The sequence below is a fragment of the Hyperolius riggenbachi genome, chromosome 7, assembly GCF_040937935.1.
Source record: "Hyperolius riggenbachi isolate aHypRig1 chromosome 7, aHypRig1.pri, whole genome shotgun sequence".
Lineage (NCBI taxonomy): Eukaryota > Metazoa > Chordata > Amphibia > Anura > Hyperoliidae > Hyperolius > Hyperolius riggenbachi.
Window position 1 is genome coordinate 138,559,735 of NC_090652.1, and position 18,089 is coordinate 138,577,823.

Sequence of the window (18,089 nt, forward strand, 5' to 3'; positions counted from 1 at the left end):
AGACACCCCAAGGTATTCTGTTAGGTGTATGACGAGTTCATAGAAGATTTTATTTTTTTTCAAAAGTTAGCGGAAATTGATTTTTATTGTTTTTTTTTTCACAAAGTGTCATTTTTCACTAACTTGTGACAAAAAATAAAATCTTCTATGAACTCTCCATACACCTAACGGAATACCTTGGGGTGTCTTCTTTCTAAAATGGGGTCACTTGTGGGGTTCTTATACTGCCCTGGCATTTTAGGGGCCCTAAACCGTGAGGAGTAGTCTCGAAACAAAAATGACCTGTGAAATCCTAAAGGTACTCATTGGACTTTGGGCCCCTTAGCGCAGTTAGGGTGCAAAAAAGTGCCACACATGTGGTATCGCCGTACTCAAAGAAGTAGTATAATGTGTTTTGGGGTGTATTTTTACACATACCCATGCTGAGTGGGAGAAATATCTCTGTAAATGGACAATTGTGTGTAAAAAAAAATCAAACAATTGTGATTTACAGAGATATTTCTCCCACCCAGCATGGATATGTGTAAAAATACACCCCAAAACACATTATACTACTTCTCCTGAGTACGGCAATACCACATGTGTGGCACTTTTTTTCAGCCTAACTGCGCTAAGGGGCCCAAAGTCCAATGAGCACCTTTAGGCTTTACAGGGGTGCTTACAAATTAGCACCCCCAAAATGCGAGGACAGTAAACACACCCCACAAATGACCCCATTTTGGAAAGTAGACACTTCAAGGTATTCAGAGAGGGGCATGGCGAGTCTGTGGCAGATTTCATTTTTTTTTGTCACAAGTTAGCAGAAATGGAAACTTTTTTTTTTTCTTGTCACAAACTGTCATTTTCCGCTAACTTGTGACAAAAAATAATATCTTCTATGAACTCACTATGCCTCTTAGTGAATAATTTGGGATGTCTTATTTCCAAAATGGGGTCATTTGGGGGGTATTTATACTATCCTGGAATTCTAGCCCCTCATGAAACATGACAGGTGCTCAGAAAAATCAGAGATGCTTCAAAATGGGAAAATTCACCTTTTTGCACCATAGTTTGTAAACGCTATAACTTTTACCCAAACTAATAAATATAGGCTGAATGTTGTTTTTTTTAATCAAAAACATGTTTGTCCACATTTTTCGTGCTGCATGTATACAAAAATTTTACTTTATTTGAAAAATGTCTTTTTTGATGAATATAATAAAAAGTAAAAATCGCAGCAGCAATCAAATAGCACCAAAAGAAAGCTTTATTAGTGACAAGAAAAGGAGCCAAAATTCATTTAGGTGGTAGGTTGTATGAGCGAGCAATAAACCGTGAAAGCTGCAGTGGTCTGAATGGAAAAAAAGGGTCTGGTCCTTAAGGGGGGTAAAGCCTACGGTCCTCAAGTGGTTAAGCAGAGGTCGCTCTTGTGTGAATCCCCAGCGTTTTGCCGCAGACAAAAATGCATGCGGAATAGCATAGCATTAAGGGAGGAATCACACTTTTTTACTATAGCCATTGATTTTATGGAAAACCTTATGTGTTGTGTGGGAAAGTAATGCAGGTTGTATCTTTTTTTTAACGCTATAAGGAATCGCATATACCTCTGGAAAACACAGCAGCACCATACACTATCATCATATGCGATTCTGCATACTCAAGTTTCACTCCTGCCTAAAAAAAAAGATACAACCTGCACTACTTTCACAAGGCATGCAGTTTTCAATTTAAATCAATGGCTACTGTAAACTGTTACTGGGAAGCTATATGTGCTCTTAGGGTGCCCATACATGGTACAATTTTTCTTTTTTTTTTTTGATAATTTAGTTTGATTATTCCGTTAGATCGAATATAAAGATTTTTCCAACATGTCTGATTGGATTTTTATAGAAAAAACGGGATAATCCCTCCTTTTTCTTGATAAAAAAAAATCTTTTCAACTTTCATTCGATTCGATCGTTTTGGTTGAAAAAACTGGAAAATCTAATGTTTTTATTATACCATGTATGGGTACCATTAGAATGATTTCTGCAAATTGATGATTCTTGTTCTCTGTTTTGATTTTACCCACATAATAAAGATTGCTGAGGCATTGGCCTTAATTCACTAAGCATTACCGCATTCGGTAATGCAGAAAACAGCTGATTTTACCGATCACTTTGCCAAATGAAATGCCAATTTACTAAACCTTTTACCATACTGAAAAGTAAAATTACCGACTAGTGAGGTAAATTACCGACTTGTGTGGTAAATACCTCAAGAAATGTCTAGAAATTGCAATTCACAAAGATTAAAGCATTCAGTAAATCGAACAAAAGTGTACGGTATTTACTTCCAGCTCTGATCAGACGATAATTACTCTCGCCATGTGGTACCATATTGACAGATATAGCATACAGCCAATAGGGAGAGCTAGGCAGGCAATAGGGGGATCAACACAGCCCTGCTTCTCAACTGATTTGGTCTGATACCCTGGAAGGTGGGACTTCGGCAGAGCAGAGGAAAGAGACATTTTATAAATCTTTTCTGCATCCCTTTAGATGTGAATATCTGTATAATCGTATACAGAAGAGCACCCCCCTAGTGGCTGCAGCACATCTAAAGGGAAGTTGGGGATGCAATGGACATAAATACCCGACTCATACACACAGCTTCCTTTCTGATTGCTGACCTGCTCCACAACTGGTAAGTGAGATTTACCGAGCAGGGCTTAGCGAATTGAAGCTTGTTTGTCAGGTAAATTACCAAACTTCTACCTCATTCATGAAATCTTAGTGAATTTGGAAAAAAAAAAGTGTAAAATACTGTATGCAGTATTTTACCGACCTAAATTATTTTACCAAACTGCCCTTAGTAAATTGAGGCCATTGTTATCTAAATTATTTGATTATTATGACAAATATGAGGTTCCAATAAATGTTTACAGGCATAAATACAGGAATAAATGTTTACAGGCCTTAAAAGGAAGTCATTTTATCATGTTGTTGTAACTAACAAATTATAATTACCGGTATGTTAAGAAAATCATTCATTTCAAGCCAACAAAATACTATAAAAGTTTAGTTGTATTCAATGTTCGCCCCATTGTTAAACAAACTACAATTCTGGCTGTAAGATTGTAAAGGGATCTTTTCTTGTTTTTTTTTTTTTTTTCTTCTACTTGGTATAGTACTATCAATTTTTTTTTGAAGTTTTTAAATAAAGCGTTATTTACGTAGGTTATGATTTTACCATTTTTACCAGGTGCTTTGCAGTCTAGTGGTTTCTCTGATGGAAAAGATAACCCTCTAAATCTTCAATACATACCCTATTTACCAGCCCCTGCAGGATCACTTATACCAGGTATGAACAGCTCCTAGCACTTGGCCAGTTATATGTGATGGAAAAGTGCTGATGATGGTGTTGTTTTTGTTTTTCAGACATGCCAATATTCCACTCTGGCACTATGCCAGTGGCAGTTATACATCCTATCAACTTTCCTATATTATCCATTATCTGCACAGGTAAACATGAGCATAAATATAAAAAAGGCACCTGGAAAAAAGGTCGTGGGGGATTGCCGCTAGTAGAATATCGGTAAAAATACCGATATTCTACCACTTAATTCCAATAGTACAATATTGGTAATCTTTACCGATATTTTACTATGTTTTAACCTAACCCTACTCTCACACTAAAACCCTCCCTCTACCGATGCCTAACCCTAAGACCTCCCTCTACTGATGCACAACCCTAAGACCTCCCTATGCCGATGCCTAACCCTAAGACCTCCCTCTACTGATGCACAACCCTAAGACCTCCTTCTACCGATGCCTAACCGTAACACCTCACTCTACCGATGCCTAACCCTAAGCCCTCCCTCTACCGATGCATAGCACAATGCCTAATCTGCCCCTCTGCCTGAAGTTAGGAACAGGTTGCTCCTGGATCAGCATTAATAGCTTTTAATGTTAGGCCTTTAGTGTGCAGGGACATGATGCCTAACAATCTATGGGAGTGTATCTAGCTAGATGTAGCCAATAGTGACACGGTTCTAGGTCCCGCCAGAGAATAGGGAGAGCAACAGGCAACACACCACCACTACCACAGAGAATCTATGTGTTTGCACATAGGACATCTAGGGCAATGTTCTACTAACCTAGCTGATTTTTTTATTTTTTATTTTTTTTTTACCATGGATGGACTTTAAAAATGATTGATTAATATGTTCATTTTATTGAATAGGAGAATCTCAAAATTTTGATAACATCGGATGTAGTGAGTCATTTTAAAACAATCAAACAATTATTTAATATATTTTGTGAGTGTTTTAAAATGCTGAGTGTATTGAAAGAAAGCTATGCGTGGCCAGCATTAGCGCTAGCTTAGGCAGTGAACAGAAGCAGGGAGACTCAGCTTCCATATGATTGTTCAACAAAATGATCATGGTTTGAGTTGCTTGCTCATCCTGCGTGCGCTGTACAACCACTCAGGTGTCATGTTTTTTTCTCTTTCAGCCTTGCTGCTCCTTATGTCAGCTTACTGCTGATTGGACAGTGACAAGGCTTCATCACTATCCAGTGACCTAGTAGGTGACTAAACCAGTGGGAAGATGTTAGGAGGAGAGGGAAAAAAATGGATGTCTCTGTCATGAAGGAGTCACAGAACTAAACATATTGTTTTGGTGTCTACAGACCCAATAATGTTAGGCCTCGTTTAGTTGGGCTTTCTTAACAAATGTGGTTTATTTTTAAAAAGTTTGTCTGATACAGTATAGTACCACTTTAACTTGAGAAGAGGTCTACATAGAATACATTTCTGCCTATTCTATTCTTCCCTTTTACTTGATGGCTATAGAAAGACCATATGCACCCAATTAGATATTAGGTATGACACATGTAAAAGATTGGATCAGATTGTATAGCTAGAGTTTGTATTATTCCTATAACATTTTGTTTTTCAGGACCTCCAGTTGAAGTGGCTGAGCCGTGTGCAGCAACTACATCTCCCACACCTGGTAAGATTATTTCTATTCAGTATTTAACCTTCTGTGGTTACATAGCAGTATATCAGCAATAAGTAAGTCACAGTGCTGCTGTGCTAGGGAACAACAGCATATATGTCACTAGGAAAGGTGGTCACCAGCAGATACCTTATTAATAATGTATGATTGTTTACATTTTAAAATATATAGCAGATGTGCATTTTTATTTCAAAGCTTTCCATGCTTGATAATTCAAGTCATGTTGAATAAACTAAAAAATGAAATTAACACAAATATTGAAAATGTAATAATAGAATAGATTGTAAAATAAAGGTACATATCTCATACATCTGATTGTTCTGATTTTGGGGCATTTGGATAGTACCATAAATCCCCCCTCCCCTTATTAGTGGGCACCTCACTGGGCCAGATGATATTTAAAAATGGCTTCTTAAATAACCCGAACCCCCCCCCCCCCCCCCCCCCCTCTTTGGTAATGATCTTTAGCTGGTAATGAGAGTAAGGGAAAAATTCCTCTTCCTGTTATCAGCCAGGGGATGGGTCATGCTGTTTTTTTCTCACTTTCCACAGGGCCGGTTCAAGTAACAATTGGGCCCTAGGGCAAAATTAGCTTGGGGGCCCCCCAACAGACACCCTCCAACCAAAAAGCATCATTAGAGGCCCTTTGTTGCAGCCAAATTTCCCTCCTAGGCCCCTGAGCTGGCTGCTGACCCTCCCCCAATCACTTCCCAACTTACCAGACTCTGCAGACTCCCTGGGGAGCAACAGTTAAGATGAGGGAGGGACACCTTGGGGGCCCCTACAGGCTCTGGGGCCTTGGGGCAATTGCCCATTTTTTCCTATGGTAGCTCCGACCCTGACTTTCCACTGAGTTGAATACATTCAGCCCCAGATAGAGATTCCGTGGCTGCGGTAATTGTGTAATTACCAGTACATTTAGCTGACTGTAATATGTAATGAATGGTGCCTAATCATAGCACACCTGCTTGTGTATAAGCCAAAGGTCCCTTTGTCTCATTGAACTAGGAGGGCAGTAATCTATACTACCTGGCAGTAATATATGCAGAGTATCAGATTTTACAATCTTTTTGAATCGATCCCTTTGTAACCTGAAATATTTCTAGTAGGAAAGGCATTATAGAGGTGGACAGGGAGTCTTTTCCTGAAATTCTTAGTATAGCAAATGGTAAAGTCAAAAATACGGTGTATGATTAGTGTACCTTACTGAAATTTTAAATTTACTTTGATGAAAACAGCAAAATTGTGAATATTAGTCTATTATTCAGATGTCACATTTTCCCACAGGTACTTGTACAGTTTCTACAAATACAAGCATCCCGCCATCCCCAGACAGGAAGTGTTCCTCCAGCCCTTTTGCTCCCTCAGAAGTTGATTTGCCGAGTTTGCCAGAACCAGCTTCAATGTTCTCATACCCAGCATCAGGTATTCTCTTTTATTCTGTGTGTGGCTGTTGTTTGTGACGAGAGTTAAAGAGTAACTGTCAGGCTACAAAAGCTAATTTAAACCTCTATTCTCCTGTGTTAAACAGTTTAGAAGGAAGCCAAAAAGGCATTACTGAAGATAAAAATCTCTCTTACATTTGATGTGTGCTTATCAGCAAAGCTGTTATTCCCAAGCTCTAAAGCCCCGTCTACACGGGGAGCTGTTGGGGAGATGTTGTGGCGATCGGCGGCCTCTTGCGCGTCCCCGAGCGTGCCCGCCGCGTCCCCGCTCGCCGCGCGTGCGCCGCATTCGATTCCCCGCTCGTGCCCGCTCGTCCCCACCGGCGCCGCTTATCTCCCGCACGATTCCCTGCCATTGTCCCCTCGTGGGGATCGAGCAGGGAATCGGCGGTGCGGAGATCCGTCCTGTCGGATTTTATCAATCGAGCCGCATGTAGATGCGGCTTTAAGAAGACGCAAGCCGCATGCCATACTGCAAAGTATTCTGGGGCTCTCCCCTCGGCTGCTAATGAGAAGTTACAGGGTCAAGTAACAATAGCATGTAACTCAGTCCAGCGCACAGCACTGATAAATCTCCAGGTAGAGTACACTGCAGGAGTCCGCTATTGTTCCTAGCCACATGGCTCATTAATATTCACTGCACACTAGTGTTATTCAGTATGAGCTTTTCTGTGATCAGGAAGCAGGGAGGACATGACGACACATTTGGCTTCATAGGAGACAGACAAACATGGAACCTGCCATGAGCTGTCAGGAGCATCATTCTCTGCAAATACTATATAAAAATTCTGTGAAATCCAAACGTGGACAGTGAAATGCATATGTAATGTAAGTACAGCCTATATTTAGCTACTGATATATGTGTTTATTTTCTCTGAGACCTTATACCTAACAGCTCCTCTTTAAAGAAAATATTAAATAGGCAAGAAGTAGCTCTGAGATGTCTGTCCCCTTTATCTATAATGTTGTCTACGTGGTGCAAAATAATTGATTCTAGCTTAGTATCTTGCAAACGTATTTTTGTGAATAGGAATAGGCACTTTCATCTTATATGGTAGAGATGGAAACATAGATGAGGGGGTTGGAATTAAGTTGCCTTATATATGCCTTGGAGTTATTTGGCAAAATATCTCTTTTGTAAATTGGCAAAGCAGTTTGTTTCTGTAATGTCCTTTTTATTAACGGCTCAATAAACGTTATTTGTTGAAAAGAAGAAAATATTAAAGATCTGCCTTCTCATGATACTTACTGTATGTGCACAATGCTGTGTTTATAAAGTATTATATTATATACTTACTGTATGTGCACAATGCTGTGTTTATAAAGTATTATATTATATAGGCAGACATTACATGATGTCTCCTCAGTACTAATGAAGTGGGGAATCTCTCGGCCAGTAACAATAAGGCCAACCAAGTGATGGTCACCTGAAAGTGTGAGGAACCCTCACTCTGACAGACTTCTACAGACTTCTTTCTGCAGTGGTAAAATTGTGAATCAGTAAAAAGTCCTCTGGATCATGGCACTAGTTCACCACTATACCAAATCTTTTTAGTAGAATTAAAGTTTCTGCTTTGGAAAAGTGCAGTGATTAGAAATGGAAGTGGATATAGCTGTCCAGAAGAAACCGGATTTCTGCTCCAAGTTAAGGGTCTTAAAAAGATGAAAGTAGCAGTGACTGACAGACAACTACACGTGGTCACAAAGAGTCGGACTCAACTAAACAAATTGGGAAGAGTTAAAGAGATTTAAGATCCACTTTTTTTGTAACAATGGTATTGTCCATAGAATACAGTGCATTGAATCCCATGACACTGGCATGGTCAATGAAAAGTATAACAGTGTGGCAGAAGTAGCCAGGTAGATGATAATAAAGATGAAAAACACAGATAGAGCGTATTAAAATAATCATTCAAACATAAGGCGTAAAGAAACCAATGTACCCTGGGGGAGGGATGGGGGGTCTGGGGGGGGGGGGGGGGGTCCCTAGTGATAAGCACCATCAGGGCGGTTTTAGGGTTAGCTACCATCAGGGGGCATCGGTTAGTGTTAGGCCAGTGTTTCTCAAACCTGTCCTTGTGACTCCCCAACGGTGCATGTTTTGTAGGCAGCCTCACCTAAGCACAGGTGGGGTAATTGATTTCTCAGCTAGGTAGATTCCATGTAGCTGAGACACTAATTACCCCACCTGTGCATAGGGGAGGCTGCCTGCAAAACATGCACCATTGGGAAGTCACGAGTCACGAGGACACTGTGTTAGGCATTGAAAAGGAGGGATAGTGTTAGGATAGGTTAGGTGAAAGTAAATTATCAATTAAGATTACTGATATTTTACTATCGGAATTACCTAGTAAAATATTAGTAATTTTACTGATATTCTACCAGGGGCTATCTCCGGCGCCCTTTTTACCATGGGCCCTTTGTACATATACACCATCAGCACCCATTTTTATTAACTCTAGCATTATGATTTTTACTTTGTGTTAGCTACTAGTCAACTAGCTGCTAGTTACTGCAGCGTATTTGGCATATTTTGCCATTTTTTTTAAATTGCTATTTTCTTTCTAGAAATGGACAGCAGCACTGTGGACAGAAGCACAATATGTGTAACAACAGAGAAGATACAGAACGGTAAGGAAGCAGATTATTTTTTTTTTTAAACCACACACATTCTAATGTAGGTATCGATTGAGCCGCTTATAAATTAATCCTAAACCATTAATTATATACATGAAAAGTCTATATAACTACACTTTATGCCAGTAATAGAGGAGGTCCAATAGTGTAATTATACCATGGACACAGTTATGTTGTTGTGGCAACAGACAATAATTTCAACATTGTACAATTTTTCAAATAGATAGATCACTGTTTTTCTGGTACAAAAGTTTTCATTATTAAAGTGACCCTGTAGTAGTGGATCCTTGCTTATGATTCCGATGTTTTATTCTGTGCGTTTAATAACGGCACAGATTATGTTTCATACCCTAAACATCATTTACTTGCTTTTCCACCCATATTAAAATCCGTCAGTTCTACTACTCAGTAGTCAAGTCACAGCTGAAGTTACTAATTCAATCACTCATTAGTCCACCCTTGTGATGACTCATACTGCCTAGGTAGAGAGCAGACAGCATGAGTCATGGGATGGAAGGGTATGAGGGATGATCATGTAGAAGTCAGCTAGCAAGCCTGAGTGACCTTCTGGATAAACAAAGCTTTAACTTACAATCTGATTTTTTTCCCAGTACAAAATGAAAAATGATAAAAATTAAAAAAACGAAAAAACTTCCGCTGAATATCAGATAACTTAGGCCCTGTTCACATCTGCATTTTTTTGCGGATCGGGTGGTACGGATCTGGCCATCTGGATCCAGGAAAACTGGCTGTTTTTACAGCCAGTGTGTTGTAAAACGTCAGTTTTTATAGGTTCCTATTGTGCTGCAAAACTTTCCTTTTCCGTTCCGCTGAGCGGTCTGGGAAATTAGATCCTGAAGTATTTTTTTGTCCATTTAGCGGAACAGACAAAGGAAACGTACGGCCGCCTCCGCAGCGAAAAACTAATGTGAACTGGGCCTTAGGCTTCCACAAATGCATAAATTGTGATCATAAATTAAATAGTGAAAGCGTTCTCATTGTCTTCCTGGAAGACCTTCAGTAACCATTAGCTTACTTGGGAATTTTTAGGGAGTTGTTAGATAACAGCTTCTTGTTTGTTGTTTGTTCTTTGCAGAACATGTGGACTTGTTTCAAGAATCCCAGAAAAAGCATTACAGAGAAGCCTTCGGCGCAGAGACCGATGCCCTCTATGAAGAGGTTGAGCTTGTGAAAAACAGAGTCAACACCAGGACTGGAAAAGCTGTAAGCAAAACAGCAGATAGAGAATTAAATAATTATGATTTGGATGAAAAGCGAATGGCAAAAGTTGAAATTTCAAACCTGTTTGCTGATATGGAATGGAAACCGTTGGAGACTAAAATCATTGCACTGCTTGGAGACTCGGGCATGGGGAAGACAGTCCTTGTCAAGAAAATCTGCAAAGAATGGTCAGATGGAAATTTTAATCAGTTCAGTTTTGTGTTTTATTTTGAGTGCTGTAATCTAGCAATCAAGCAACACAACCTTAAAGACTTCCTGCTCCAGTCTTCTTCTTGCCCATTGGAGAAAAATATCGACATATATTCGTACATTTTTAGGAACCCTGGAAAAGTTCTCCTCATCTTTGATGGTTTTGATGAATTTCAGGACTCAGAACCTCTTCTGCAAGGTCCCTCTATCCCACCACCTAGCAAAATAAACAAAGTGCAGGAAATATTTACAGGTCTTTTTCAGAAAAGATTGCTACGGGGTTGTACCATGCTGATAACGGCAAGACCGAGAGAAAAACTTAACCAACATTTAGGAAAAGTAGACCAGATCATTGAATTGATGGGTTTTACAGAAAATCAGGTCAGGTGGTACATCAAAGAATACTTCAAGGCCGTACCTAATTTTACCAATGCACTAGAATGGATTAAAGATCACCAGTATTTGTATAGTTACTGTTATATTCCTCTTATATGTAAACTTGTGTGCATGTTTGCAGAAGCCAACTATAACACTGGAAACAGATCTTTACCTTTGTCTTTAGCAGCATTACTTTTTGACTTGGTAAAAAACACACCAAAAGCAATAGGTACGTGTTCTTTCAATATGGTATTGAAATCAAAGTCTAATGTGGATTCTTCAGTCTTGCACTTAGAATGTGACAAAAAGACAAAATGTGCAGTACACAAACTGTCTCCTAATGGTGGTCGTGTTGTGAAAAGCACGCCCTCCTACGGTCTTTTACAAAGTTACTATAAAGCTTGCCATGCACTGGAAAATATGAATGAGAGGAACTTGGTCAGATATGTCTCTCTGGATCTCAAGAGGAGACGTAACCAAGAAATGTGTCCAAATATGGTGCGGAGATTACTTCTCGGACTTTTGCATCATAAAAAGTTCAGTCCCTGTAAGAACTACACGAAGAACAAGGAAAAGACAAAAAAGAACATGTCAGAGTACTTCCAGGAGCTGAAAATAGCTGAGCTTTGCCCACATAGAGTGCTAGAACTTTTCCACTGTGTATACACAACAATTTCTACATCCATTGCTCAACGCCTGGCTTCAACATTCCCCGAACACCTCTCATTTGAGAACAACAGACTCACCCCACCAGATGTGTTTGTGTTAAAGCATTTTCTGAAAAAGTCTAAAGTAAAAATATCTTTGGATCTGAGGAGGACAGGGATAAGTCAGAAAGGACTGCAACAGCTTGTCTGTCTGAAAAGCATTTCATCATTCAGGTCAGTTTCTTTTAATGTAACATTACATATGACCATATCAATGCTAACATTTGTTCTTTTTAACACGCCAGCGAAAAAAGTAAGCAGTTCAAATCTGACAGGACTGACAGGTTTTGGACTAATCCGTCTTCTCAAGGGGTAGTCTCAGGGTTTCCTTTGATTTCAAAAGCATTTCATGAACAGCAGTTGATAAGCTTAACTGCCAAAATAGTGTGCAAGTGAGTAGGGAGGCTGGCTGGTATCTTACTGTTTTGGCAGTTAGACTGCCATTCAGGAAAAGTCTTCTGAAAACAAAGAAAACCCAGAGAATCCCTCATGAGGAGATGGACTACTCCAAAACCTGTCAAATTTTAACTGCTTACTTTCTTCGCTGGGGTGGTCTTTTAAACTCTCGTTTCTTTTATTGATAATGCATTGTTGTGACATTCTTAAAGCGGGATTAAACTCTATACATGAGGAATAAAAAAAAAACACAATATAGTTGAAAATACAACTTCCTCTTTCTCAACTTTGGAGATAAGGGGGGGCAATGATTTATATACATTTTCATCAATGCAGAATCAATTTCTTATTTGAAAAACAAAGTTTAGTCCTGCTGTAACGGCTCTTTCACGGGGTGATAGCCGTACAGTTTATTGCCTGTCAGCTGCTCCTGTTTATCTGCCAGGCACTTCCAGCCAGCTGTAATCATTCAGCACGGGCAGGCCTCTCATGCAGTACATCTTTCAGCTGAGCAGGTGGTTTGCCGTGCATCTGAACGAGCACCAAAGGATCTAATGCTGGGTACACACAATGCGTTTTTTTCCATCGATTTTCCATCCGATCCGATTCCCGATCTATTTCCGATTCGATTCTGTTATCTTTTCTTATCTATTGCCATTTGCATTCAATCTATTCACTTCTATGAGAAATCGATCAGAAAAAAGAATCAAAAATCTAATCGGACATGTCGGAAATTATCTATCGAACCATCTATCTAACACAAAAATTATATACTGTGTACCTAGCATTAAACTCATGGTCATATGTTCACTTATTCTTTTTGCGTCCACCAGTGCTAGAAATGAGTAAATGGCACTCCCCAACCAGGATATTCACTTGCCTTAAGTTAGAGATGGTGTCCTCCAGAACCGCTGCCATTTCCAGGCAAGTGCAGCTGCATGGTGATCAGAGCCTCCATAAGACTTTGCTAAATGGCAGACAGACAAGTGTAACTATAGTTATGGAGATTAAGTTCTTGCTGACCGCTCCACGCCAATTGGCGTGAAAGCGGCGGCAGGCCCAGGACCGCTCCACGCCCATTGGTGTGAACGGCCTTCTATAGGGCTAGCAGGAGAGCGTGTGCGCATCTCCGCTTGATGGCATCGCCGCTCGGAGACTGTTAGATGGCGAATATACCTGTACAGAGCTGCGATCTAAGGCAGTGCTGTACTGGGGACAGCCGTGTGAAACAGCTGTCCCCCTGGGGGACACAGAAGCGATCAGTGGTGATACGCTGAAGCCTATCACAGCCGATCGCAGTGATAGGCTGACTGGGGGAAGGAGGGAAGGAAAATTCAGAAAAAAATATGCATTTTTATAAAAAAAAAAATAAACAAACCTTGGGGGAGCGATCAGACCATACCAACAGAGAGCTCTGTTGGTGAGGAGAAAAGGGGGGTGATCACTTGTGTGCTGAGTTGTGCAGCCCTGCAGCGAGGCCTTAAAGCTGCAGTGGCCCAATTTATGAAAAATGGCCTGGTCTTTAGGGGGTTTACCACCGCGGTCCTCAAGTGGTTAGTGTTGGTTGGGGAGCATGGGGTTTGGAGATAATGATCCTTGGCCATGATCTGAGTTTCAGGCAGGTAGTTCCATTCATTTATTTGAAGCATTTTGCTGTTGAAAGGGTGGGTGAACTTGCAATTGTATAATAGCTTATTCTTTCATTGTTTAAAAGCACACATAAAAAAGCGACAGGCATGTGTTTTAGGACCTTTTTCCACTACACGCAGATTGGATGCAGAAAAACTGACTCCAATGAATGCCTATGGGCCTGTTTCCACTAAACGCGATTTTTTTCATGCAGATTTTCCCATAGGCATTCATTGGAGTCAGTTTTTCTGCATCCAATCTGCGTGAAGTGGAAACAGGCCCACTGCACTGTATGGTGTGAAAGGATTCTAGCTTTATCAACGTACATTTAGACATATCAGTCGAATGCATTTTAATGGGCATTGCTTACATTTACACATATAGAATTAAATTTATCGGTAGCGCATCAGATTGCATTACAATTACATTTTCATAATGGGAACCTGAGGTGAAAGGGATATGGAGGTTGCCATAATTATTTCCTTGTAAACAATACCAGTTACCTAGCAGCCCTGTTGATTCTCTGTGTTGATCTTCTGGCATAAGAAGTGTCTGAGTGAAAACCCTTAAACAAGCATATGGCTAATCCAGTAAAACCAGATCAGCTGAGTCAGAGTACCTCATCTGCTGCATGCTTGTTAAGGGTCTATGGCTAAAAGTATTAGAAACACAGGATCAGAAGGACTGCCAGGCATCTGGTATTGTTTAAAAGGAAATAAATATGGCAGCTTCCATTCTATTCTTCACTCCTATTCCTCTCACTTCCGGTTTCCTTTAAAAGGTCACCTGAAGTAAAGGTACATACACACATCGAATTTTTCCAAACGACCGGTCGTTTGGACGTCTGAACGACCGGTTGTTTGGTCGTCAAATCGGGCATGTGTACAAATGGTCGTTCAGCTGATAAGACTGGATTTGACCGATCCGCCAAGCGGCTCCGTCAAAACCAGCATTATCAGCAGAAGATCAGTAGGGCAGACAGGTAATTTGCATTGTTTAAACGGAAATAAATATGGCACCGTCTATTTCCCTCACACTTTAGGTGTCCTTTAAATAAATTCCCAGGTTGAACTAAAGTCTCTGTGGAGAACCTCGGCATCTTGCTTCTCTGAGTCTTACCAGGAAAGCTGCAATGAAAATTAATTTCATTGTTTAAATGAGTGTATACAATTAGGCAGTTTCAGGAATAGACTACGGATACCCTGATGGGAGCAGTTGGCAATTACAGGCTTGGATTTAGGCGTTCCCAGAATACCAGGTTACCAACAATAGAGGATTATGCAAAGCAGGATAAAGAACAAGTCCTGGGCAGTTAAACGATGTCTCCATTTCAAGTTCTGGTTCTGTAGTATATCGTGAGTTATATGCATATTGTATAGCACATAGCATTATGAGTTATACACGTGCTTTATGTAGAATCATTACTTTTATGATGTAGACAAATGTTGGTATGTATCTTTCAGAGCCTCTCTCAGTGATACTGTAAATCTTTGGAAGAAGTTGCTAGAGGAACAACAATTTGATACACTAAAAAAGTGTGTTAAGAAATTCACAGTGGAGCCATTCCGTGCTGAGAGTCAGAAGGATATTGTTGACCTCGCTACACTTGTAGACATCCAGAGTGACATCTGTAATGGGTAAGAGGGGAAAATTGATTGGGAAAGGACTGCTTACATCTATTCACTAAAGCCTTTTACTAGACATGTAAGGAAGAACACAAGAGGCGCCCATAAAATCAAAATACACTATAGGAGTCAGTAGTAATATAAAATAAATGGTAAGTCTCAGCTTACCTTAAAAGACTCACTGAACACAAGATTCAGACTTTTATTCCGCACAAAAAAATTGACAACATGTTTCACAGCCAAGAGCCGCTTCATCAGGTCAGTAAACAGTGCAATAACCGCAGTGATGTGGAGCTCTGAGCACCTATACCCTACTTAGGTAAAGGTGCTCAGAGACCTACATTACTGCAGATTTTGCACTGTTTACTGACCTGATGAAGCGACTGTTGGCTGTAAAATGCATTGTTATTTTTTGTTCAGAATAAAAGTCTGAATCTTGTGTTCAGTGAGCCTTTTAAGGTAAGCTGATACTTACCATTTATTTTATATTACTACTGACTCCAATTGTATTTTGATTTTATGGGCCATTCTTGTGTTCTTCCTTACATGTCGTTAACCCATTGAGGTTAAGAATTGTATTTTTTTAAAAAACATTTTAAAATTCACCTTTTGAGAGCCGTGACCAGACTTGAGGTCCGAAGGCCAAGTGGGGATGGTACTTCCCCACATATTTTCACTAGTTGTTGCTTAAATAGCAACCCGCCTTTGTGAGTATTAATTCACTGTGTTTACTGTCTGTGGTATAATTCAGGGTTGTGGAGTCGGTACAAAAATCATCCAACTCCAGGTACCCAAAATGGCTCTGACTCCTCGACTCCGAATCTGTAGTCTAATACTTACCAGGGCTGTGGATGTGGTACAAAAATCATCCGACTCCGACTCATCAATTTATGAAGCCACTGACTCCAACTTCAGGTACCCAAAATTGCTCCAACTCCTCAGCCCTGGTATAATACACACAATGAGCTGCACCAGACTACGCTCCTGATGTCCCTGTGTTTTTTTCTACTCTCAGCAGTTGGCTGGATGGTGTAATGGTTAAGGGCTCTGCCTCTGACACAGGAGACCAGGGTTCGAATCTCGGCTCTGCCTGTTCAGTAAGCCAGCACTAATTCAGTAGGAGACCTTTGGCAAGTCTCCCTTACACTGCTACTGCCAATAGAGCGCGCCCTAGTGGCTGCTGCTCTGCTCTGCCGCTTTGAGTCCGCAAGGAGAAAAGCGCAATATAAATGTTATTTGTCTTGTCTTGTCTTGTCTTGTCAAATCATGTTACTAGACATATGGTAAAACACAGAGATTCAAGCAAAAGCCATAGGGGACCCCCTATATATTGTACAGCAAGATGCCTTACAAGCCTGTTAAATGTTTCAGTAAGGCCCTTTGCAGAAGGGCGGCAGAACTGCGAGTTTGCCGCAATTCGTGTGCAGTGCAGTCTAATTGCAGCTGTTGTAACACCACATGTGTCAAACATGGATACGTGGTGGCATTACTGGATGGCGGAGGAACGCAACATGTCGAGTCTGAGTGTGGTTGAGGCAGCGCTTAGATCTCCATCCATGGGGGGCTTCCTGTGCAGCACCTCTACCGGGCGTTAACAAGCACCTGACTAGTGCAGAAGAGCAGCCGACAGGCGGTGACTTCACTTCTTGTCAGCTGCCCGTGTGAAAGGGCCTTAACAGTTATAGGACACCTAAGAACCCATAAGAACCCAAAAATCAGTGGATGAATTGTATACCTGCATACTGAGCTTTGGATTTACTGTAGAATGCTTTAATTTACTGATATTTCCGCATATAAAACTATTGCTTGACGGGCAAATTCCAATGACAAACAACATTAGGCAGATAACCTCCATCAGGGGCGGCGCCAGGGGGGTGCAAGGGGGTGCTCGAGCACCCCCTAGAATTGTCCAAGCACCCCCAAAGCACCCCCTGGAGTGAACTGACTTCAGGCGTCTAAAAGACGCCAAGTCAGTTCACACAGCGGCAGCACGGAGCAGCAGGCAGGGCTACGGTAAGATGGCCGCCCGGAGCCCTGTTCTGCAGACTTCGAGTCTGCAGTGCATGGCTTCGGGCGGCCATTTTCCCGTAGCCCTGCTCTCTGCATGCAGGCAGGAAGTCTCGTCGTGACGTCGGGAAGGAAGAGGATCGTGGGCGCGCGGGCGCTGCGCGCCACAATGAGGTCGGGACTCGGGACAGGAGGTCGGGAAAGAAGGTCTTCTGGCTGTAGGTGAGTAAATGGGTTTTTCTTTTCTTTTTCAGGTGATGCTGATTGTGCATATTGGGGTCATATCTGCTACGAATTGTGCATATTGGGGTCATATCTGCTACGGATTGTGCATATTGGGGTCATATCTGCTACGGATTGTGCATATTGGGGTCATTTCTGCTACCGATTGTGCATATTGGGGTCATTTCTGCTACCGATTGTGCATATTGGGGTCATTTCTGCTACCGATTGTGCATATTGGGGTCATTTCTGCTACCGATTGTGCATATTGGGGTCATTTCTGCTACCGATTGTGCATATTGGGGTCATTTCTGCTACCGATTGTGCATATTGGGGTCATATCTGCTACGGATTGTGCATATTGGAGTCATATCTGCTACCGATTGTGCATATTGGGGTCATATCTGCTACCGATTGTGCATATTGGGGTCATATCTGCTACCGATTGTGCATATTGGGGTCATATCTGCTACGGATTGTGCATATTGGAGTCATATCTGCTACCGATTGTGCATATTGGGGTCATATCTGCTACCGATTGTGCATATTGGGGTCATATCTGCTACCGATTGTGCATATTGGGGTCATATCTGCTACGGATTGTGCATATTGGGGTCATATCTGCTACCGA

At 41.1% G+C, this 18,089-nt stretch overlaps 1 protein-coding gene across 5 annotated transcripts in view; it reads left to right on the forward strand.

Annotated features, from left to right (window-relative positions):
* CIITA (class II major histocompatibility complex transactivator) overlaps window positions 1–18,089 on the forward strand; it is a 242,012-nt gene that overhangs the window by 193,868 nt on the left and 30,055 nt on the right. For 4 of the 5 annotated variants that reach the window (XM_068244686.1, XM_068244683.1, XM_068244684.1 and 1 more), the window contains 7 exons: window positions 3,223–3,321; window positions 3,399–3,482; window positions 4,922–4,975; window positions 6,269–6,406; window positions 8,995–9,057; window positions 10,160–11,753; window positions 15,068–15,241. In XM_068244686.1, the coding sequence (XP_068100787.1) occupies window positions 3,223–3,321; window positions 3,399–3,482; window positions 4,922–4,975; window positions 6,269–6,406; window positions 8,995–9,057; window positions 10,160–11,753; window positions 15,068–15,241 (2,206 nt within the window). The remainder of the gene's footprint in view (window positions 1–3,222; window positions 3,322–3,398; window positions 3,483–4,921; window positions 4,976–6,268; window positions 6,407–8,994; window positions 9,058–10,159; window positions 11,754–15,067; window positions 15,242–18,089) is intronic. The other variant, XM_068244685.1, reaches the window with a different exon arrangement.